Source organism: Miniopterus schreibersii, assembly GCF_964146895.1.
Source record: "Miniopterus schreibersii genome assembly, chromosome: 8".
Taxonomy (NCBI): domain Eukaryota; kingdom Metazoa; phylum Chordata; class Mammalia; order Chiroptera; family Miniopteridae; genus Miniopterus; species Miniopterus schreibersii.
Window position 1 is genome coordinate 60,668,605 of NC_138109.1, and position 24,551 is coordinate 60,693,155.

At 46.6% G+C, this 24,551-nt stretch overlaps 1 protein-coding gene across 1 annotated transcript in view; it reads right to left on the reverse strand.

Moving 5' to 3' along the window:
* Positions 1-24,551, reverse strand: part of ABCA4 (ATP binding cassette subfamily A member 4) — a gene marked incomplete at its 5' end in the record, with an annotated part of 120,025 nt that overhangs the window by 30,572 nt on the left and 64,902 nt on the right. The window contains 14 exons of the mRNA XM_081145372.1: positions 1,347-1,533; positions 2,351-2,449; positions 2,928-3,052; positions 3,880-4,139; positions 7,419-7,467; positions 7,808-8,013; positions 10,705-10,789; positions 11,826-12,019; positions 12,953-13,090; positions 13,572-13,711; positions 14,642-14,773; positions 16,570-16,744; positions 18,442-18,531; positions 21,154-21,219. Coding sequence (XP_081001498.1) covers positions 1,347-1,533; positions 2,351-2,449; positions 2,928-3,052; positions 3,880-4,139; positions 7,419-7,467; positions 7,808-8,013; positions 10,705-10,789; positions 11,826-12,019; positions 12,953-13,090; positions 13,572-13,711; positions 14,642-14,773; positions 16,570-16,744; positions 18,442-18,531; positions 21,154-21,219 — 1,946 coding nt within the window. The remainder of the gene's footprint in view (positions 1-1,346; positions 1,534-2,350; positions 2,450-2,927; positions 3,053-3,879; positions 4,140-7,418; positions 7,468-7,807; positions 8,014-10,704; positions 10,790-11,825; positions 12,020-12,952; positions 13,091-13,571; positions 13,712-14,641; positions 14,774-16,569; positions 16,745-18,441; positions 18,532-21,153; positions 21,220-24,551) is intronic.

The window sequence follows — 24,551 nt, forward strand, 5'->3', positions numbered from 1 at the left end:
AAGACTATGGTTCCCAGGCTCCCTTGACTTTTGATGCTGGCCAATGATGTATAAGTGTGGTAGCATCTTGAAATCTTCCTAGAAGACAGCATATCTGCATACTCTGCCCTCTCTTTTCATTCACCCCTCTTCCATTCCGTGGCCTGGAAAGTCGATTTTGCCACCTTGGCCAATGAGGTTGAGGTCTATTTACCATGGAGAAGCAGCAAAACAGAGTGCCACGGACCACCTGCATAAACTTTTACGGGGGAGGGAAACACAGCGTCTTATTTTATCCACTGTTAGTTTAGGGTTGTCATCATTGAGTTGAACGTAATTCTAAATAACACAATCTCCTTACCCACATTATTTCATTGAATTCTCATATAATGTTATGAAATAAATTAGTTATCCCCAATTTATAAGTGAGGAAATTAAGGTTAAGAGAAGCAAGTAACCAGCCCATGGCTCTCTGATGCCCATGCCTGTGCTCTTGACACTGTGCCACGCTGCCTCTCTGGGGACCATTCATTCACTGGCAAATCATTACAGATGGCACCTTCTGTCTCTGAAAGCCCTGGGAGAGGCTCACTGTGATACATTCTGGAGTTCAGAACACCCAAAAGAGGATGCTGCTCAGAGCTGAGATTGTTGATGTCCCTGCAAAACATAGGTTGTTGGCTGTGTGTGTGTGTGCATGTGTGTGTTGGTACAATTAAGATTGCTAATAAGTGTGCAAATACATATGCATTTGAATGGACACTACAACATTGTTTATAATGGAGAAAAATTGAAAATCCACAGGTCCAACAATGAGAGATTAGTTAAATAACTTTAAGTAAATCCAAATAGTGGGAAAGTATACAGGCATTAAAAACAATGATGTAGATGCATATTGACATGGGCATATGTTCATAATATGCTATTAAGTGAAACTAGAAGGTTTCAAGACAGCATTTTGAATATAAGACAGTTTGAATGGACAAAAACCAAATGTTATTGGTGATTATTTCCAAGTGATTAGATGATTTTCTTCTTCTGACTTATCTGTATTTTCTAATTTTCCTATAATGAGCATGCATGACTTGTATTATGTTTCAATACTTAAAGATATTTTCTTACTAGATTGCATAGGAAGTGTCTGGTGGAAGATGAAGCTATTAGTCAATGACTTCCCCCAAGCGGCAAGACAGGGTGCTATGGAAGCCCTGCTGAGAACACCCAGGAACCTTCTTTTAGTCCTGCACTCAGCTGTCAATTTAAAATGTTATTTGGCCAGAGGGTTGGGGGACACAACATATTTTACACATCCCCTGCTGTCACAGGCAGATTCAGGGCCTCTGGGTTCCCATGGAGGGTGGAGGTACCTGAGGGGGCGGGAGGCCCCCTGCACCCTCGGGGCACTCAGGGAGCATGGTGAGCTTCTCCCTGGTGCTGCACTGGCAGGAGGGCGAGGGGTGGTCAGGTGTCCATTTCTGCTTCTGGAACAGGTGAGTGACGTTCGGGGACACAGAGGGTGTCTTCCAGGGGGTTGAGTTGCCACAGGGGTACTCCCTCAAGGAAGACAAGAAAATATTTCACAACCAGCTTCAAAGTTGAGAAAAAGTCCTAGAAATGAGAAATAGTGCCCCGCCCCTCCTTCTTAGCCTTCCTCTCTGTCCTCTGAGTCCCACATTTTCTTCCTACACTATTAGAGGTCAGTTTCTGCCCAAGAAAAATGAAGACTAGGGTTTTTTTTATTGACTTGGTGTGGCACAGGGGAATAATTATCTAGTCTGTTGACAGATTTTTCTGTTTTCTCTTCTGGTGGCTCTAGCTATTGAGAGACAACAAATAAAGGAGGAATTTGAAATTAGTCTATTTTGGTCCTAATCCATAGCTCTGAAAAAACTGAATGAGAGAAGCAGTTAAAACTGTGGTAAAGTTTTAGGATTCTTGGTGGATTTCAACTGCCCTCTAAAACTCTCTTCTCTATACTTACAGCAATAATTGAAAGTTGCCCTTGTATGGAATTAATACCATTCTAGGTCCAATTACACAACTGACATTCCCCATCTCCCTCCTTCCCCTGTTCAGATTCCTTTCAAATAAGATGTGGGAAGCATAAATCAACTTAGTATGCAACTTTTGATATTGAGAGTTACAGACATAAAGAGTTGTGCAATGCTGCAGGGGCTTCCTGCGAGGCAGTGAACACCTTTGCCGCAGGGGATGAAGAAGCAGGTGAGTGGTGGGCAGGCAGATGCAGGGTCCATGTGGTGCAGAGTGGGACTGAGACGGGGCCTATCTCAACCCTGTGTTCCCGGTGCCCCACCATCTGGGCCTCCCAGGGCAGCTGTTGGTGTTAGGACAGGGGTGCACAGAGACTTACGGAAGCCACTCTTCCTTTAGGCAGCGGTTGCCAAAGCCTGGCTTGTTCAGGAGGATGTCTGCTAGTGCTGCAAGCTGCTCATTGCCTGGCTGGTCCATGCTAGACAATGTGAGAAGGGCTCATTCAATGGACACGTAACTGGGACAGAGGGATAAAGCAGCCAACATATAACTCAACAAATGTTTTATTGAGTGGTTACTACATGCCAGGCCTGTACACAAGGCACATAATGCTGCTTTGGGTGGTTATAGGTCTTCTAGGAAGGGGGCAGCCTCCCCAGACATGCCCAGTGATCTGATGGCATATCGCCTGTGCCCTGCAAAGATGAAGCTGCAACCACTCACCAAACCTTTGCTTTCTCTTTCCTTACTCCTGGCCGTCCGGGTTATCCGCTTGGCATCACTTTTCCCAAGTGGCGGGTACCTTCATGTCCTTTCTGAGGGCAGCCCAAGGCCCCTTACTAGGTTGGTGACTATCAGGGGGTGGGGAAGGTCAGGACCCCACCAAGCAGCATGTGCCCTAGGAGGCCCACATCCCATGGAGGCAAATGATCGCCTCTGGGGACAAGTCTCCATACCTGAAGAAGGTGTACTGACGCCCATACATCCAGGGGTGAAGGGTCAAAGCAGGATAGTCACCAAAAGGAGGGACGATCAGGGAAAGCATCAGAGCCAAAAACACAAAGGTGGCCGGGAGCACAATCTGTGGGGAAGTAAGCATGGCGACGTGGGCTGTGACCGGTGGTGTGTAAAAGACACACTCACACGCACACGTTCATTCTTTTAAACGTTTACCCTGCAGCCTCATAACTGGGCCCTGGCGGAAGGTCAGGCTTCTGGGGAACGCTATGCGCAGGATGTGCGACGGCAAGACATGTAGGAGAAAACAGAAGGTCCTGGGAACCCTTGAAGGGGGTGAAGTAGGCCGACACCGAGCACTGGAGGAACCCCGCCAGGTGGTTCCGGCTGGTTGGCGTGTCGTACACACCGAACGGTCACGTGTTCGACTCCCTGTTAGGGCGCAGAGCTAGGTTGTGGGTTCGATGCTCCAGTTGGAGAGCGTAAGGGAGGCAACTGATTGACGTTTCTCTCTCTAAAATCAATAAACATATCCTAGAGTGGGGATTAAAACAAACCACCAAAATACTGAAGTAGGCCAGCGCTTAGCCAGAGGTGAACCAGAGTTTCTTTTTCTAAATAAAAAGATACAAAGAAAAAAAGAGGACAGTGACCTTGATATGTAGGGTCACTGCAAAAATGAATGAAAACATGGCTTTACCCTTTATTGTAAAAATAATAACAATGTTGACAGATTCACTATTATTCTATTTTCTCTGCTTAGTGAGGTCGGATACTCAGAGAAGCTTTGTGTTAAGCAAGAATCAAAATAAAGGTTGGCAAGGAGGAAACAAAGGCAACAGAACTTAAAGAGAGTGCTCACTGCTGTGCTTGACCCCTGTGCACGGAAAGCCTGGCAGGGGATGGGGAGGCCAGGAGCCACCAAGCAAAGCCAAAGGGCCACAGTGCTACCTGGGCCAGGAAGTCCTCACGGCTGCGGACCGAATGGTGGAGTCGCTTGACCAGCAGCGCCTGCACGTGCTGAGTGAGCAGCCGGGCTCCCGCGTTGAGCCTCCCGCGCTGCTCCTCTGGCTCCCGGGGAGGCTGGCCGTGGGTGGGAGCAGCTGGCTCCCCAGAGCAGTTGGAGTCCTGGGGAGTCTGTGTCACCTCCTTGCTAGGGCCAGAACAGGGGTGTCGCAGGCTGATGGTTTCTCTTTTCTGCTGAGTGCTGCCTGAGGATGAATTAGTAATTTAGAAAAAACACCCACAAGGTCTGTCTCTCATGTGCTATTTTTTTCTTACTGCATTAGATTTCCCTTCATTTAAATCAGCAACAAAATATCAGGCCAGGTAGGTTAATAAACTTTTAAAAATTCTGTTGTTTAGTGTAAATCATCTACAGACAGAATAAGCTGAAATCATTTAAATATTCTCTATAGTAGTTCAAAGGAACAAAACAGATCTAAATGCACTGAGAGGTGGAAAACATATTGCTAATTAGCAGATGACATGTATAATAAGATCAAATTTATGTTAGAGAGTGTATACATCATATACAAAGAGACATCATATTTTCTAAACATACACATTCATAACTGCCAAGCTTTGACAGATTGCCTATCAACCGTTGACAGAGGTTACCACCACAGGGCAGAGCTGGGTAAGGGGTGGGGGATGAAGTGGGAAGGGTGATTTTAGCTTTTTTTGTATAATTTGACATTTTTTTACAAAAAAGTATGTTCACGTATAACCTGTGTATTAAAAGAAAAGTAAAAGGCAGAGTCAACTTGGTTCTTTCTAAATTTTTAGAGGCCAGTGTGAAGTGGTGGAAAGACTAATGAACTAGGAGTTGAGAGACCTGGGTTCGAATTCTGACTCTTACTAGATAAATTTGGCTAAGTGGCTCAAGCTGCCTGAATCCAAGTTTTCTCTTCTGTAAAATGAAAATGAGAACATTTCACAGGGTTGTTGTAAACGTCAAATGAGCTAACACATGTGAATGTGCTGTATATACCATTGCAGGTTATTGGTTATATTGAATCTATAGTTTATCACTGTTCAATGTTCATTTGCGGAGCATGTTGTTGGACATAAAGGGAGAGCCTGGAGGACCTCTGGTTGGTCCCCAGCTGCTGTTTTAACCCGCCTAACATACCTCAGGACAAGGGCAGCTGCAAAGGGAGCTGGAGCAGCTCAGTCATCCCTTCCGCTAGCATTCTCAGGCACCCGCAATGCAACAGGCCTGGCTGCTCAGAGCAGGAAGAATTTCTGCCGAGGCTCATCGACTACAGGGCGCCAGTCCTAGTTCTCCAGTCTCTTTTCTCCTGATTGGGGCTCAGATTTGATGTGTGCTGTGGCCGGCCTTCCCTCTGGATGCCTGCTGCCTCTCTTCATGTCTACCCCTGATGTCCCATCCAGCCTGGAGCCCACTGTCCCAGCCAGAGTGAAGTTCGTAGTTAGAATCCCAATTTGTCCCTGGCTCTGCTGCCCTCTAGTGGTAACTGGCTCTGAGCCACCCCCTTCAGAAGTGGCAGGGGCCCTCTTGGTACCCTGAAACCAGTGAGTCCAATGAAGAGCTACTGGTTCTTTCAGACTGTTTCGACTATATCTGGAAATGTCCTCTAAAACGGAGCAAATTCAAAACAAATGCATTTAGTCATCTGAAAAATGGGGGGCAGTGAGAGTTCGGCACCGAGGGCACTAGATTTGAAAGCTAGAACCAGCAAGCAAGACTCAAAAGCCTGTATGACTTTAGGCAAGTCATTCAACCTGTGTGAGCTCAGTTTCCCAGGGTAGGGTTAATCCCTGCCTTACCTATCTCATAGTGACAATCAAATAAAACAGCGGATGTTAAGTACTTTCCAAAGCATAGAAGGCTCACAAGTTTGTAAATGGTGAGATTAGAGTGTCTAAATCTTAATCAGAAGTTGCATACTGTGTTAAGACTTGGCATGCATTAACTCATTTAATTCTCTCAACAGCACTAAAAGGTTGATACTATTATTATTTCCATTTATCAGATGAAGAAACTGAGGTACAAAGAGGCTAAGTATTTACCAAAAGCCACTCGGTTAGCAAATTGTGGAGCTCAGGCTTGGTGTTTGGTCAGTCTCATTCCAGAGGCTACATTCTTAATCTCCATCCTTGACTACCTCTTTGGAGCATTCCATTCTATGCCCAGGCTGGCTGGTCTTCTGACATGTAATTTATTCTTTTGAGAGGGCCTAATTACTAAGAAGGATTAGTGTCTTCAGATAAAAGACCCCAACTTCTGGAATCCAGCATAGCTTCTGCTATAAATGAGCATATTTTCATTCTAGTCTTGGTTTTTATGTAAGTCTTTGACTTTGGCTAAGCTGAGAGAATTCAATTTCTGTGTCTTTAGAGTTGAAGAGAAATCCCTGGGCCCTGTGGTGAGCTGTCCCCACTCCCTCCAGAGGACTCCCTTTCACTCCCCATCTGCCAGGATGTCCACCTCTTCTGGCCACCACATCACATACCTGGGTCATGGAGCACATTTGGCTGGAAAATTTGACCATTGAAAGTTCTGGGCATAACTGATAAATAAACTTCTGGGATCTCTCATGAAGCAAGATGAAAACCATATTATTTAAGAGTTGGCACCAGAAACCCCACAGGGAGGAAGCAGTTTTTGTACAGGAAAACACCATGATATGCCACACTGGATGGAAGGAGGTAACCAGTGGCAGGAGTTTAAGGCAGCAAAGGAGAATTGCCTCACAGCTTTGCTGGAGAGAGGAAAATGAGAGCCAGGGAGGAGCCAGGGAGCAGGCTTTATCAGCATGGGCGGATGCCTATTGTTCTTCGTTCTATCAAAGTAGCCGGTGTTGTGGCAGGTAACCCCTCTGGCATGTTCATCTCCCAGCCCCACCCTCCACGGTAAAACCTACTGCACTCATGAATGTTTTGTGTGGCTTAGAGGTTTAGGTAGAAATCACGAAAGATGGTACCGATGCTCACATATATAGAAGAGAGACCCCCAGAATCCACAGGAAAGATGGTCCCCACAGTTTCAAATTTCCACCGGGACGCTAAGTGTGGATTCAGGATAATTTTATCTTGGTCTCAAAGGGGATAGGGGATCCTAGCTGGCATCTGGGTTGTATTTACTGTCACTGTTATCTCTAAGGGCTCTGCAGGCTATCACTCCTGCAGACAGGAGCTGATCAGAGGCCTGGAGGAGATAAGAAGAGGCGGTGAGGATGGTGAACTGGCAGGAACAGGGACTTGGCAGGCTGATGAGGAGTTCAGGTACAGGGAAGCTGACTCACCCAGTGTTCCTACCCAGACCTAATTCCATCTCTCCTTTCTTTGTCCTTCAAAGGAACCAAGAATGCCAAGTGCCTGTTATTTGGATGTCAGATAAATACTGTGAAGGAGTGTGTGCCTGTTTTGGTGTTTCGTGAGTTTTTCCTTAGATTCTCAAAATAGAGCTTAGGGAAGGGGTGCGGCGAGGGAAAAAGCCACAAACTCGAGCACTGTTCCAGTACCAGCGAACAGAGGTCCTGAGTCAGAGTTCTCTGTGACCTTCAGAAATATCTGTCAAGGGGAAAAAAGAGAGAATTTGATTTAGACATTCCCACTGTCAGAAAAATCTAAGCCAAGCTCAGTTTTGTTGGGGATTGCTTCATAATGGGAAGAAAACACATTATGACTCTTTATCTAAAAACATAGTCTTCTATAAACACGAAAGTGTATGCACACGGTGACCACGATTACATAAAATATGTATGCGTGTGGACAAAGGCAGGAGGCAGTAAGCCAAAAAATGAAGATAGCTGCTATACCTGGGTGGGGACTTATGGCTTTTTTTGCCTCCACAAAACTTGCCCCTAGTGTGAGACTTTTGCAAGTCTTCTAGCAGTAACCTCTGCCTTACCTCTTCCAGGGGAGTGTCAGAAATTCCAAAACTACTGAGCCCCAGGTCAGCCAGTGTCTCCTCCAGCTCTCGGAAAAGGCTGGCGTAGGCCCTCTGCTTGAAATTCTTATTCGGAAGAAGGAAGATGAGTTCTTGGCCAATGCATTCCACCAGCTTTGCCTCAGGAACATGGTGGCGAACCACCTCCATCAGCTCATTCACGTCCCCTAGGACAAGAGGAAAGACTGAGGTCCACTGTTTTCCAGAGCCTGGAAGACTGTCAGCTTGGCCGGGTCCCTTCTTCCTTCCCAGTTGAGGGAGGGGCATCTTGTTCCAAAGGGGTGACTCTTGTAGAGGAGTAACACTTGTTGATGTCTAGTTTTAGCTTAGTTGGGTCCGTGATGGGCACTAAGAGGGGCAAACACACCACTAACTAGCTGTGCGACCTTGGGAGGTCATGCAATGCCCCCGAGCCAATTTTCTCCTTTGTCCAATAGAATGAATGTTCTGTCCCTTACACGTTATGTAACATTGGGCAGGTCAAATGCTAGTCTCTTCATTGGTGAAAAGGGGAAAATAATGGCATCGACTTAACTGCTATTTGTGAGAACTGGGTGAGTTAATTAATCCACACAAGAAATTTGGAAGGATGTGCTTGGTGCACAGATGAGCGTTGGTGTCTATTGTTATCATGAGCATCATCTGTAGTAAGAAAGCACTTGTCATTATTGCTGCTCACTTGTATTCACCACAAGCCTGAGGGTTAAGTCGCTTTCATTTGCCTGGTCTGGCCCAAGTTGTAGGGGACTTGCTCAAGAGGCATACCTAGACCTGGTAACTAAGCTGGGCGGGAACTCCCCTTTCTAAATCACACCCCATGCCGGTCTAACTTATTGGAGGACTGTGCCAGTTCCCTTACACCTGTCTCCTCAAACAAAACCAAACGTAATACCCAGCTCACAGCAGATGCAGGAGGGGGTTGAGGAGCTGTGGAGATGGACCAGGGGGATGGAGCGTGGGGTGTGTGGGGAAATGCCCAGTTTCAAGTACTGACCGATATCCTCATACAATCAAAATTGCATTTTATGCACAAGTATGTATTACTTAAAAATTAAACATCTAATTTTAAAAAGTTTAAAGCATCCATGTGAAAAGCCAGTCCCCTAGCCCATTATCCTGAGAGGAGGTCAAAGGTAAAGGGATTTGGGGGAACTGGAACCCAGCTGTCAAGCGCATTTCCACAAACAGTCCTCTCAGGGCAGGATACCCAGTGGGTTCTTTTCATTTTTTGTTTTAGAAATGACCCACTTCAAGGGATTTCATGGCTTTCAACCAAAATCCTTCTCCCTAGCTGGACTGAAAGCTTGTTTAATATCAAATCTGCAAGCCGGACCCAATTGTCTCCAGTTCAGGATGACTTCATGCAGAGTCTGGAGGCTCCTTGCATGAGGAAGCAGCTCTGCCCTAGCAGCTCTCTGGGGGTCACGTTCATTGTTCTCTTAGGAAGGAAGTCCAATATGAAGCTGCTGGATTCCCAGGAATTGTGTCTTAGATGCGTGTCAGCCTTTCCAGAGTGGTCCTTCAGGGCCGCTGGGAGGCTTGGGCGCCAGTGTGTGGTGCATGGGTGTGTACAAGGGAAAAGCCCTCCAGGGAGTGGGCTGGGGATTAGAAAGACATCTTCTCTGACTCGGGGTATGACTACTTACTGTGCTTACCATGCACAGCCCCCCTATTCCATCAAAAGAAAATAAACCTTTATTTAGAAACCAAAGAATATTTTAAAAAATCACCCAACATCCAACTTGATTTTGGTGCACCACAGTAATTAGTTTTCATTTTTAAAAATTATCAGTTTCTTGACCAAGATTCCCCCTGGGAGGGAACCTCAGAAAGCAGGAGGAACCCACAGCCAAGCCTGCTAGGAAGCAGACAGACAAATGTCACCTTAAAAGGATGTGTCGTGTTCACCATGGGTTCTGTCATTGCAAAGAGGGGGAGAAGTGAAAATGATGCGACTCTGGGCATTTCCCTCAAATTTTAAGCATAGTACAGAAGTATTGTCCAGTTTCTTTGTTTCACCAGATGTTAGTTTGTAAATTCCTCAGATTTAGAGAAAAAAAAAATTGTGCTAAGTAGGAAACTTTGTTTTTTCTTTGATAAGCAGATACTTTCCCACTTCATTTACCTGGGACAGTCCACAGGTTTAGTATTGCTCCTATTTAGGGATATGGGGCTTGTGGATTACATTTGAAAAGACACCCCAGGGGAGGGGTTGGAGGTGGGCATTAGGGGAGAAATGCAAAGAGTTGCTGGCAATCACTCAGGGTTCCTAAGAGCAGATCCTGGGAGTGAGTATTTCTATGGTGACGGCCTCTCCTCTGCGTCACCCTTGAGGTGGGGCACCTCTTACAAGGTTTAATGCACCCTAATCCAAGGGACAATTGTTGGAAAATTGGTAAATTGAGGGGAAAGTTAAGAGTAACCAAGATGAGCAATAGCCCACAGATACGGCATCTGTACAGCGCATTTGACTCTCTGGAAAAGTTCACCATGGTTCCACCAGGAGGCCCCACCTGGTACCTTTAGAAGGCCCTCCCTCCTGGCACTCAGGCATGTGGCCTGGAGCCAGGGCAGGAGGACCCCAGGAATGGAGGCTCAGTTATAGGCGAGGGCACTGAGTGAACAAAGACTCCTCATTAAAGGGAGAGGGCCCTCAGGAGCATGACTTTGAAAATCCTTTTGGGAATGGAAAAAGAAGCTCCAAGAAGGAGTTGAACAATTGCATGCCCTGGACTTGAGAAGCACATTGAGTATTCTGGTCACTCGCATTAAAATGCATAACAGCAGGAGACACACCCAACAATACTGAGAGGTGATCACCAGACAAGAACCAAGATATGGCCTGCCCCAGCCCTTACCATCCAAGACTTGTTCTGGAGTGATCTCATCTACATGGGCTGGACACCTGATGGAGAAAGCCTTAGGTGCACAGCTGCAGGTCCCCTACAATAGACAGACACCAGTCACTTCAACGGCAGCATCTCCCTAATGTGGAGTGTCGTCACCACCATGCCTTATTTGTTTCTCACCACCAAGTGTGGTCAACACATTTTTCTTCACAGGTTTAATCTATTACTTCATCTGAGCATTTTGAAGGTGTAGCTATTTGATCTTATCCTGTGACTCAGGCACAGAGAGTAGAAGAACCTCAAAGGATCCCTTGGCTTGTCATTGCTTATGTGACAGGAGTAGGTCTGACTGTGCAAGACCTTCTGCTCCTCCCTCCCCGGGGGTGCATGCTGGGCTGTGGCACTACACCCAGGACAGGAAAACCCCAGAGCAGCCAGACGCTTAAACTACAGGGGCCAGAAGCATCAGTGACGCTACAGTCCAGTAAAGCGTGACCGCCTGAATGTTGTTCGTAATACTTTTCTCACTTATCTTCACCACATCCCTGGGAAGCAGAATCAGAGATTATTAGTTTCATTTTCTGTATGCAAAAAAAAAACAAGGAATTAAGTCGTTTGCCTGGGATGACACAACTCGTCCGTCCACCTTGTGGCTCACACCTGAACTCGGATCTCCTGACACGCTAGGTGGTATTTGGGGGCTTCATTATTTTTAGGTTAAGACTCCAAGGAAGCCTTTTCTTAGCTTTCATTTACCAGTGGAATCAGGGGTCGATTAAGGAACAGAAATGGTGGAATGGAACAAAAGGATGCTTAAACAACTACTCTCCTTCAGACAGTATAACCTTGCAAAATAAGGCATAACTTATATGTTGCACCACACAACCTGTGTCATTTAGGGTTCTAGAGTATAAGAACCTTAGGTCATTTAAAACCAGTCGTTTCGTTTGGGGTAAAGCATCTCCGCAGGAGGGTTTGGAATGTCAGTTCATCAAAACCTGCAAATGGCCCGAGAAACAAAGAGGGCAATTCCGGTGTCCGGAGCCTGCTTTGGGTGGAATGTCCAGACGGGCAGCACTGTGCCGTGCATCCTGCCCACCGGGACAGCTCCCTCCCGGGCGGGCGCGTACCTCACAGCCCGTCCTCCGGCCCTGGACGCTTTTCATCTTGCGCACCAAGGTCAAGTAGAAGCCCGTGCCAAAGCAGTTCTTCAGGAAGAGCGGGGTGCCCGAGCAGCAGAGCCTCCCCTGGGAAATGATGGCGATGCGGTCCCCAAGGAGGTCGGCCTCGTCCATGTGGTGAGTGGACATGATGATGGTTCTGCCTGCAAGGGCGGGGCGGGCGTCACAGGGCAGGCTAAGCTGGGCTTGGCGAGGGAGGGTGACCAGCAACTTCTCCACTACATGGGTCCAAAACTGCGGCTTAATAAATAAAATCAAGTATCTGCAGCATGATAACAGCAATAGCACCCTGCCTGTCACACAGTACTGCCCATCAGGCAGAGGATGTGATTCAAACCAACCACCGTATAGGGGACGTATTTATCATGGTCAGTCACTGTCCGCTGAGTTTTAGACGTATAGTCTCTGGATCACTGAGCACTGCATTTATAATTTTTGCAAAGCACACAAAGACTCTATCTTTCTCATGCTAGCTGGAAATGTCATTTTAAAAACACACACACAAAAAACTGCAATGAGGATTCCCGGATGGCAAATGGGCCACAGGATTGAACCACGCCCTCCCTTTTGTGGGTGCTGGGCGCTGTCTGCTGCCCTTCTGGATCTGCAGTCTCTGGCTGGAGGGCCCTATGGTGGGCAGAGAAGTACCATTCTGAGACATCGCCATCGGCAGCAGTCTGCTGGGGCCAGGATGCTGGCACGTCAGCCTCACACCTCATCCTGAGTGGCCACTCAGTGGCTGTGGAGCTTCCTGGGACATTTGCAGGTGACTTGGGTCTCTTTAGTCAAAGGGGAATTTCACTTAAAGCTGCACCCATTGTTTGAGACAGAAGAGCTGAGAGAAGGTTTTAGAATATTTTGGAAAGAAGGGTGCTCCGTTAGTGACTGCCTGCTTACATTTGTGTAAAACTCTCGGGAGGCTTCTGCTGGAACTTAGATTCACCCAAGTCACCAAGGAGGCCCCCGTGTGAGTATAGTATGGCTGCTACTATACACTCAGTTACCAAATGCCAGGTCTGAGGGAGCAGGGATCACAGATGAAGCTTCAGTGAGAGCACAGGGCACCGAGGCATTACCTGAGCGATACTTCAGGAGCAGGTCCCAGATGGAGCGTCTCGAGTAGGGGTCCACGCCAGAGGTAGGCTCATCCAGCACGACCACCTTGGCATCGCCCACGAAGGCTATGGCGACGGACAGCTTCCTCTGCATGCCACCTAGAGGTACAGGTGGGGCTGGGTCACCAGGGCTGTGGAGGACAGGATGGGAAAGGCCCGTGGCCGGTGTCATGAGGGGGGTACCCTAACTCTGGCAGTGGTTTGATGCCACCTCCTTAGATGCTTATGCAGCCTTCAAGCACTCAAACCCTAGTGGGGTGCAGGCCTCTTTCAGTGCAGAAGAGGCCATCTCTGCTTCTCAGGACTAGACCTTCTGAAGGCTGTTGTCACATTTTAGTTCAAACACATAAACATCAGAACAAATACAACCCAGGCTGCTATGTTCCACGTGGGAAATGGTCCAGAGGGCCTGCTCTAGATGCTCAGAATCACTTTATACAAGTGTTCCAGCCCTTAGGATGTCTCTTGTTATAAGCCTTAGAACACACACACACACACACACACACACACACACGCACGCACATCCCGTGCACTGGGGAACAATGGTATCTGTAGCCCTGCCTTTTCCATCACCGAGCACCTGACAGATCCTGAGCTTCTTCATTCCTCTTGTGGTGGAGGCCCGTGTCCTCCAGCATGGCCTCCATCTCCAGCTGGGCCTCGTCCCAGGACTTGCCTTTCAGCTGGGCGTAGAACAGGATGTGCTCAGCCACTGTGAGGCTGTGGGGATGGGGCGACAAGAAAGGCAGTGGGCTCAGCAGATCCGCCTCTAGCAATTTAACTTACAGAAATAGCTAAGGATGAGCACAGAGGTTTAGCATTAGGATGTTTGTCATGGTGTCATTTATAATAGAAAACAAAACAAAAAACAGACCTTGCTAAAATAGCTAATAAGAGGGGACAGCTTAAATAGTACATTTATACAATGGCACAGTATGTAAACATTAACAAGTATTTTTAGAAGAATATGTAATGACATGAAAAGATGTTCATGATATTTTATATTAAAAGAAAGCAAGCACATTTTTAAAAAAATGGCAGTTTACAAAATTGTATGCAGAGTTTTACTCTCTTTTATAATTTTAAAGTGTATGTGCATATCTATATGTGCATAAGAGAAAGTCTTGAAAAATTATATACCCAGGTGTTATCAGTGGTTATCTCTGGGTGTAAAATTATAGGTGACTTTTATTTTCTTCTTTTAATCTGTATTTCCTTCTTTCCTTTCTCAATGACTATATAGAACTCTTTAAATAAGAAATACAAGTTTGGAAAAAAAGCAACTGAAAGCCTCCTGAAAAGTCAACTTTCAGTGTCTGGTTTAAGAGAGAAAATGGGACACTGGTCTCCTCTCTTGGCAGAGGGAGCACTTCAGAGCTGAGCAAGGGGCCTGGGGATCAGCCACCTCTCAGAGAAGAAGGTGGTCACTCTTATGAGGGAGGAGACCTCAGGTCCAAGTACCACAGGCATACCTGAGGGCCACCTCCCATTACAAGCAGGACAAAGGACTCTGAACATGGGGAAACCAAGCAAGGGTGTTGCCTCCTGCTTCCAGAGCTGGCATCCCTGTGCTGGGTTCTAGAGAACATGTGTGTTGGGGGCAGGGTAAGAATGAGACATGGGGAGGGTCTCAATTCCTGTTCTACTTACTGGTGGAACAGGATGTTGTGCTGGGGACACATGCCAAGGCTCTGTCGGACTGTAGCCAGGCTGGTTTCAATGTCCTTTCCCCCAATGAGCACAGTCCCTGATGTCGGTGGCAACAGACCTGTCAGGATGGACCTGCCGAACACAGAAGCCAGTGGCAGAAAGGATGGCCTTGAGGAGTGCCTTGGGATGGCAGCCCTTACCCCAGGGTAGGTGAGGACTCTCACAGTGATTCCTGTCCATGGCTCTCACTGAACCCAACCCATCCTTAGCTGTGGGGACCAACAGTTTCCCACACAGAGCTTAGCACCAATGTGTATGTCCAGGCCCAAATGAGATGACCACATCTGCCTTCTTTCCTTGCTTCTATTTATTTCCCAGTGTTCCCAGGTGTACCAGTGGGACTCCAGGATTCCCAGCTGCAGAACATTCACTTACACCCCAAGGTCCCTCCCCAACTCAGCCATCACAGCTCTGGGTTCTCTGGGGGCTCAATAAAAAGTGTTCAGTGCCTGGGCCAATGCTTTGCCTGATGTCACCATTACAAAGCACAGAGGAAGGATCTTCATGAGAAGCCCAGGCATTCAATATGTATTTGTTGATTAACTGATTCAAGCCAGACATGACAATTACCACCAACCATATCATCTTTGGATCCAAAACATAAAAAGCACAATAGCAAGGTTAGTCTTTTTTGGAAAATGAGAAATAATGACACCCACCTCATGAAGTTGTTGAGAGAAGTAAATGAGTTAATACCTATAAAGCACTTAGAAGAGTGCCAATATAAAGTAAAACTCAGAAATATTATTTGTATTAAACATTGTGTTTCAACCCCCAGGGGAAGCTGCATTTCAGCAGTCGATGAAGTAATGTGTTTGCCTGCGAGAAGGCCTGGGGTCCTGGACGGAGTTCTCTGACCATATTAGTGAACAAGCAGAAAAGTCAGAGGGATCCCACACTGCCCCACCCAGCTCTGGCCCTGAGTTCAGATACAATCTCAGGCTATCTGAATTTGTACTTAGCAGCTGAAATCTCTGTTGATCAACCACTAGAGGGAAACAGAACCAAATGCAATGGCACCAGCCCCACATTCCATTCACACTGAACCGCCCTCGGAGAACATTCCAGCGCAGGGTGTACACTGCTGTTCCTTCCTGGGGCTCTGAACGAAGCCAAAGGACTTGAGGGCTGCCTGTCAGTCACATGGATTCCTGCCCCCTGAGAGGGCCGCCTCTGCAGCAGCTTGGGAAACCTTAGCGCCTTAGTGTCCTCCTTCTCAGCAGATGGCGCTCAGGTCCCTTAAAAAAGTGACTGGAGCTTCCAGAGCTGAGCGGCCTGCGCCCAGCCTTCCTCTTCCCTGAACTTGGCCTTCAAACACCAGGCTGTTACTCCTCTAGAGACTGCACCCTTTTTACTTTCTCCAGAACTACCGCCAACCCTCCTAGGTAGGAAAAGGAATGCTCTTTGAAAATAAGTAGAACTCTACAGGCTGAGAGCATATGATGGTGATGGCCATGACTTTCTCACCACCACCGACGACAGTCACGCTGGTGAGGTGGGGGTGGGGGGTGGGCTTGCACTGTCAGAGACAAGAGACAGTTGTGGGAGGCCCTGGCTCTTCCCCCACTGAACCATTGCGGCTTGGTGGCCTCGGGAAGTCACTTCAACTGTCTGGATGTCTGCTTCCTTGGCACACATAGGTGGCGATAAACATAATCCACCTCCCTCTCCAACTTCAAATGAAACAATGTATGTCGGTGAGCACTGAATACTGCAGTGCGCTTTACGCATTCCTGGGACACAGACACAGAGCACATTTTCGTCACTGAAATTCAGTGGGAAAGAGTAGACTGGAGCTAAGAGGGAAAGAATAAAGCCAGAAAATGACAGGACAAATGGCGATCCAGCGTCCTTCCCCGAAGACTCACAAGGTGGTGGTTTTCCCCGCTCCGTTGTGACCGAGGAACGCGGTGATCTGGTTCTCATAGAAGGTAATGCTAAGACGGTCCACGGCTGGCCTGCCATAGGGCTCAAAAATCTTCACCAGGTTTTTCACGCATACCCCAGGAGCCAGGCCTGGGGGCTCACGCTCAAAGAAGGAGTCTTGGAAGGAAAAAATGAACATGAGGTAAATATGACTTCTTAGTGCACATGTTCCCCCAAATCCTTTCTTCAGACCATTGCCTTCTGCCTATAATTTCACCTGCCCCCATGGCTTTAGCCATGAGCTTTGTAATAATAATGGTAATAACACCTAACATTTGTTGAACAATTTCTATGTGCCAAGCACTGTTTCAAGTGTTTTCTATAGAATACCTCATCTCACCCTTTTAATGGCCCTATGGGGTACATATTATTATGACCATTTCTACAGATGAGGAAACCTAAGACTTAGAGACATCAAGTGTCCAATCAAGGTCACAGGTTCATGAGTGGCAGAGCTGGGATTTGAACCCCGAGTGCACTTACTGTCTATATGGGGAGTCAGCCCTAAACTCAATCTTCAGTCCCAGGCCCTCACTCCCAGCAGTCTATGGGGCATTTCCTTGTGGATTTCTGGTAGCAGCTCAGGCTCCTCATCTCCTTCCCAAACAACTTTGTCCTTCAGACTCTCCCATGTCCATTCCTGGAGCTGCCATTCTCCTTATCACCTTGGCTCAAATCCTTGAGGCAACTTTGACAACTCCAGAGTTTCTCCAATTAAGTGGGTGGGACAGTCCAGTTTTCTTCGATAATGTCCCTCAAACTCAGCCCCTCCACTCTTCTACTCCCACATTCCCCTCCATTGCAGACCCTCATTACTGTGGTGTCCACCTCTCCCTGGCCTCCGGTCTCTCCCTGCTTAATTCACCCTATAGAGCACTACTTCATTTGCATCTTAACATTGTAGTTCTGGTCATTTACATCCCAATACTTCTCTCTGTTCCTCCTGGCCTTGCCTATAGCTGAGATGGGACCATCCTCCAGCCCCTTGACTTTGGCCTTGGAATTCCACTCTAGGAGGAGAGTCATCCCAGGGGTGCTATTGACTGCAAACTACCTCTTTGAGAAGCTGTGGGCCACCACCCTCAGCCTTGTGAAATGGCACCTGGGTTTGGCCAGAAGCATGGAGGCCCGACGCCCTCATGCAATGTTGGGCAAAGTCCAGAGGCCAGGCTGCCTCTCTAAACCCAGGGTGAGAATAGCAAGAACGTTTTAGCATCTGCAGAGAAATGCATATGCTTAGGGAATGGAGAACACTGGAAGAGGTACAGAACTGGTTCAAGAGGGAAGGGAAGGGAGGCAAAGGCCAGGGGAACGCTTCTAGCCTTGTTCATTAGCTCAGCAATCATTAGGTAACCTCCAAGGCCAGAAAAGGCCTTTGCAGGCTTGAATGAATGGGCATCTAGATTTGTAAACCACAAGTGAAGTCAGCACCACTACACTCTCCCCCTGTGCACAGAAGCATTTATTTTTGTCTTTCCTTATAGCTCATATCCGCCTTAAGTCCCAGTGACCCAAGTTATTGTTCTTGCTAAATCCTCGGAAGTCAGCACATTTGTGCAACCCACTTGGGACTTGCCTAACAAGGGCACAAACGTACAACATACTTGGTATTTGCTTTCTCCAGGAAATATGCGTTCATGTCTGGCTGGGCCATTCATTCCGCAAACGTGCAGCTGGACCCTGGAGGAGCTATCAGGGTTAACCCTTGTCAACAGAGAACCAGTTTCCCCGGCTCCCCGTCATCCCAGTTCAGAGGTGGTTTGCTCGGGCCCTTTTCCTTGCCTCTGCTCTGCATTCTTTACTGAGGTTTTTACCATTTATTCCCTCTGGGTGTTCCGGGTCCTCCATTTCCTCCGTTACGGGTTCCGTCTTTTCCAGGACCCGTTCTTCTCTGGTTGAACAACCTGCACCAACCAGAAGCCACTGTTACTCTCTTGTGAGAGCTGCACACCAGCAGAGGCAGGAAAGGAGGGAAGTGAGGTGGGGGCAGAGTTTCCTCCCATAACTGAAAAGCGCAGTTCCCTCCAAAGGCCAAGTCAGCATTCCCAGGGACCAGCCCTGAGCAGGGCCCTGCCAACCTCTGACCTGCCGGTCTGTGAGGTTCTGCAAGTGGCCGGCAATGCCCCCAGTGGGCCACACTGTGTGACCTTTGCCCAGACCAGGGAGAGTTTTTTAACAGGAGTTTCATCTCATCCCCTTAACATGCCAGCAGAGGCTCCTAATGTCAGACATTGTGATTAAAAATATATATTAACAAAATCAAGACTGAATTTGAAGTGGGTTAAATTTTTTAGCTGATCAGAAGTACTTTTCACTCCAATCTCAAGTGTGTCAAAGTCATGGCGAACCTTGAATAAAAGTCCATTCAAGGTGATGTAATGGGCAGCCAGCTTAATTTACAGATTGAGAAATGGTTTACCAGCGAAATCTACTTTTATGGACATTAAATATTTTGGGATTAACACCTGAATTGAGCCTGGTTGAGGTAAGGCTTGCACACATTGTGAAGTATAGTTTAAAAACACACACACATACACCACAGGCATGTCACACACACACATTCTCACATTCACACATACTCTCACACAACACACCCACACCCACCCACATATTCACACCCACCCACATACAAACACCCACCCACACCTACACACACACACACGCACACAGAGGCATTTTTTGTGTAACCTTGGCGTTTGGTTTAAAAGGACATCAGGACATCCTGGAAGGGGAAGAGAGGCAGGAGAGCGAGCCAGCCAGAGAGGGGAGCAGGGGCAGGAGGAAACCGCTGTCGCCAAGCCTCTAAAGGCTCCAGCCTCCAGCGCACCCGCATGAGCAGGGGAGTTTATAATGCACCAGCCTGCCAGGGCCCCTCTGTCCATGCCGCCTCTGTAGATCTGCGGGTGGTGGGGGAGCAGGCACTGGGCCTGGTGGTCAGGGACCTGCCACCTCCAGAACTTCCACTTCTGTTTCCTGAAGGGTTTTAAAATCTATTGTCCACAATGCCTTTGATCACATTATTAGCTATGATACTGTACCAACGTGTAATAAAACAGCAGGAGGAAATATTCTTCTAAAAAGTTTAGTCATTGGAGTGAGTTCCTTCTCAGAAAATGTGGGCCCCAGTTCCAGATTTTGTCCCGCATGACCAGTGGGACCTCGGGCAAGACGCTGGCTGTCTCTTGGGCTCTATTCCTTCATCTGTGAAAGGAGGGGTCAGGGGGAGAAGCTCAGCTCTGTTCTGATTTTAGAGAGATTTTGGAATCTATTTCAGTCTAGACTGTGAGACAGGTGAAAAATATTTGGCTTCTGTTGGCAAAAATATGTGATTTATTTTTGAAGCAGTACATTTGATTTAAGTTTTGTTTTTGTTGTTTTTTTGAGAGGCAGAGTATCTGCTGAGAATGTAGAGGGGGGAAAAAGCCGACAAATCCTGATATTCATTGAAGTTAGGAACATTCCAGGAACATACTCTTGAAAATTCCCATTTATAACTTTATAGATTTATAAAATTCCCATTCATAACTTAATGGATTACAGCTCTGTTATAGTCGAAATTTAGAAGTTTATAGATAAACGAGACAGACAAATCAATGAAATGGAAAAATACTGAGCAGTGGAAGTGCTATTTGTTTGAATCATTTAAAAAAAAAAAAAAAAGAAAAAAACTCACCTAAGCCTTTTAAAGGCCCTGGGCTAATCCTGGGAGAGAAAACAAACACCTATCTTAGTACTTAAAGGATAAATCCTGGCTCAGGCCCAACAATACAAAGTTAAAAGCAGGTAGCTGAGGAACAAACAGATTGGAAAATATTTCCTTTGTTTCCAGAACCTCCCAGCTCCAGGGGAGTCCCCAGCTCTCAGGTCAGGAATGTCGCTGCCTTCTCATACCTCACAAAAGAATCTGTGGCTTTCCTAGAACTCTCCCTCCGGCCTCCTGTCCTGTTCAGTAGGGAAGGTAAATTTTATCTAAGCTGCATTCTGGCCAAATGCCCTTTCAGCCCTCTTCCTCAACCACTGTGAAAAGCAATACCAGGAGAGCCTGAGAGCGTTCGCCTTGAGATCACAGCTCTGTCCCAGACCCTGGTGGAGCCCTTACCTTAAAAGAATGAATTAGTTCATATTTTGAAAAGGTGAAGAGAAATGAAAAAGGAGGCAGGAGAAGATGAATGCAAAGGTTCCTTCCTGGTTCCGTGGCTCTCTTTGGTTTAAATTGAGAAGCTGCAAAAGTCATTTGTACCCTGAAGTGGTTTGGCCTTCTTTTACTAAGGCAATTTAATCCACTGCGCACAAGTTGGGCAATGCTCAGCCACTCACCCTGGCCCAGCGACTCACAAAAGGTGGGTTCCCAGAGGCTGTGCGGTGGCTGAGCTCCCAGGAGGCGGCAGAGGAATTAGGAATCACACACTTGATGTAGAGCCACCTCTGTAACCCACACATATCCCATGTATAGCCAAAGTAGTTAGCTCAAACTTTGAAGTTTTTGTGTGTGTTTTTTAATTTTTAAATTTAAAAAAACAACTCACCTTCACCTCCAAGCCAATAGGACTCTTGTAGAAGGAAGTACCAAGGAAGTGGGGTTCCATAGTCCCCTAAAAATAGACAGGGCAAATAAAGAGAGAAAACCCAAGCCATCTTGCCTTATCATGGTTCTATAAGATCTAGAATTTATCTATTTAAACTTCCAATTGTCACTATAGATATTTATAATTCATAAACCGTTACGCAGCTACCCACGGGATACCACAGAGACCACTCCTTCCAACATGTTTTAATTCAAAAGGTCTTTTTTGGGGGGTGAAACCTGCAACACTAAGACTGATGATCTTGGCTGACAGTTTTTCTAAGAAAACATTTATTACAGAATTTAGTCTTGCCCTTTTCAATAATTACTGGGTAATAATAATGATGCCAATCACTGACATTTGTTAGATGCTCTTTCTGTGTCAGGCATTACTGTTAGCACCTTCCATATGTTAAAGAATTTAATCCTCAAAACAACCCTAGGGGATAGGTGGTAGTAGTATTCTTGTGGATAAGGAAAGGGAGGCACACTGAATTGGAATCACCTGCCCAAAGTCACAGCTAATTAAACAGAGATGCTGGAATTCTAACACTGGTCAACTGGTTCTAAAACCACTGATTTAAACTCCCCACTCTGCTGGAACCATCTGGGTTTCAAGGAAAAGGTTCCCAAATTTCTTGTCCAGTTCCCTTAGCAAACTTTGTTCCCTGTAAAATGTTGGTTTTGACAGAATAATGTCCTTGCTTATTTAATAGTTATCCCATGTTTCATGGCCACTGCTAGACTGTAAGCTCCTTTAGGGCAGGCCTGGGCCTGTCCTTTCCACCCGCTTTTCCAAGAACCTGGTGGTAAACCAAACACATAGGTGCTGCTCAGTAAATAGTTGTTAAACAAACTAAAGCCTTAGCTTAGCTGAAATAAAGCTCTTGAATTATGCACAAATTTCATTCTCAATACAGCTAATTTTCACTTATCTCCTTCTAATGGCCCAATGAGATAGAAAAAGCTGTGGCTGAGCAAGTTCAAGTGTATTGCTCAAAGTCACTGTTATGGATTGAACTGTGTAGCCTCCCCACCAAAAAATGATATTTGATGTCTATGATAGAATATAAAATATACTTGGTCTTCATTCCCAGTTTCTGGTAGAGCTCCTAAAATTCTTGGATTTTCCTGAGTGATAGGAGTGTCTTTTGTTATTCATAAGGAGCACAGTCGTCAACCGCACCTGAATTTATGCTAATGAGGTGATTCGGTGGGGCCCCTAAATAGCTTTAAGATGGGTCCCATCATCAGTAAAACAACAACATATAAAAAGAGGGTGGGAACTTTCAGCCCCACCCACCACCTCTGGGGAAGGGAAGGGGATTGGGGATAGGGTTATAAAAACTTGAACAATGACATTCAGGGAGCTTCCAGGTTCATGGGCATTTCAAGGTGCTTGGGGGATAATGCACCTGGAGAGAGTAGGGAAGCTCCACACCCCACTCCTCCTGTACTTTGCCCTATTCATCTCTTCTGTTTGTCTGTTCCTGAGTTGTATTCTTTATTATAAAGCTATAACTGTAAGTAGACCAGCTTCCTGAGTTTTAGTGAGTTGTTCTAGTGACATATTGAACTCCTGAATTTGTAGTCAGCTGCGCAAAAGTGTGGCAGACAGGGCACAGCATTTGCAGCTGGCATCTGAAGTGGGAGCAGTCTTGTGGGACTGAAACTGTGGGGTCTGCACTCATTCTGGAGAGTTACTATCAGAATTGAATTGAATTGAATTGTTGAACACCCAGTTAATATTGGAGAATTGCTTGGTGTTGGGAAAATGACACATTTGGTGTCAGAAATGGTATCAGAAACAAAGACACCAGACTCCTCAGAATCGCAGCCTTGTTTGGAAATAGAGTCATTGTTGGTATGATTAGTTGAGATTAAGTTACATTGGAGTAGGGTGGGCCCCTAATCCAATGTTACTGGTGTCCTTATAAGGCGATGGCCAAGTGAAGATAGACAGAAACAGAGAGAACGACATGCGAAGAAGGAGGATTTGAGTGATGCATCTACAATCCAAGAAAAGCCAAAGATTGCTGAGAAACCACCAGAAGCTGGAAAAGGCAGGGTAGGGTCCTTTACATGCAGGTTTCAGATGGATCTTGGCCCTGCCGACACCTTGACTTTGGACTTCTAGCCTCCAGAACTTTGAGATGATAAATTCTTGTTGTTTAAAGCCACCTGGTTTGTGGTGCTTTGTTATGACAGCCCTAGGCAACTAAGTAGTCACAGAACTGGGATCCAAACCCAGTCCTCCTGACTCAGCCTAGTGATCTTTTCCCTATTCTAGGTTTGCTGCCTACATATTTCTGCCAACAAATGCTGCCCTGAGATGATCTGAGAACTGTGAGTATGTCCCTTGCCAGGGAACAGGTCCAGGCTCCCTCTCCCCTGCCAGCTCCTGGCCACAACATCAAGAGCCAGGCCATGGATGCCATACCACAAGGTGGCTTTTGGTTGACTTGGAGACTACTCAAATGGAGGTGGGACTTCTCTAGCTACCAGGAAAGATTAATTTGAAGGAAAACCTGATTTCTACAAAGCAAATGAAAAGTGTGCAAATAGCCAGTTTTGATTCAGGAGCTGATTTTCCATGATGCAGATGAATAAGATATTTATCCACCCAAAGTAGGGTACCATTCTAGGCACTGAAACTCTAACAGTGAACAAAACAGACCATGGACTTGTTTTCCTGGGCCCATATTCTACTGGGAGAGGTCAATACACATACACATAAAGAAATATCATGTCAGATGGTGATTTTTAAAAAGCAAACTAGGACAATGGGACATTAGCACTGAAATATTATTAATAACATAGGGATAGATGTTTAGGTAGTTTCAGTCTGGAAAGAGTCCAGTGATAAGATGACATGTGAACAGAGGCCTGAACAAAGTAAGGAAGCAAACCCGTAGATTGTGTGTGTGTGAGCGTGTGTGTGTGTGTGTGTGTGTGTGTGTGTGTGTAGAAACATGCTCCAGGCAGTGAGAGCGGCAGGCGCAAAGGCCTTGAGGAGGAAATGAACTCACTGTATTGAAGAACTACCAGTAAGGAGGCTGGCGTTGCTGCAGCAGAGAAACATGGGGTGATAGGAGATGAGGAACATAGTTGGAGGCGGGCGATGAAGCCTCTTGTAGGCCAGGGTTGGAACAATGGATTTTACTCTGAACAAGAGGAAAAGTCCCTGGAAGGACTTGAAGGTTGATACAGTTGGACCTAGATCCTGAAAGGATCTCCAAATACAGTGGGAGAACAGACTGGCAGGAGGTGGTAGTGGAAGGAAGAGGCCTGGACTGGGAAGCTTATGTGGAAGTGCTGACAAAAGATCGGGTCCTGGGTCTTTTTCTCATGTGAAGCCAA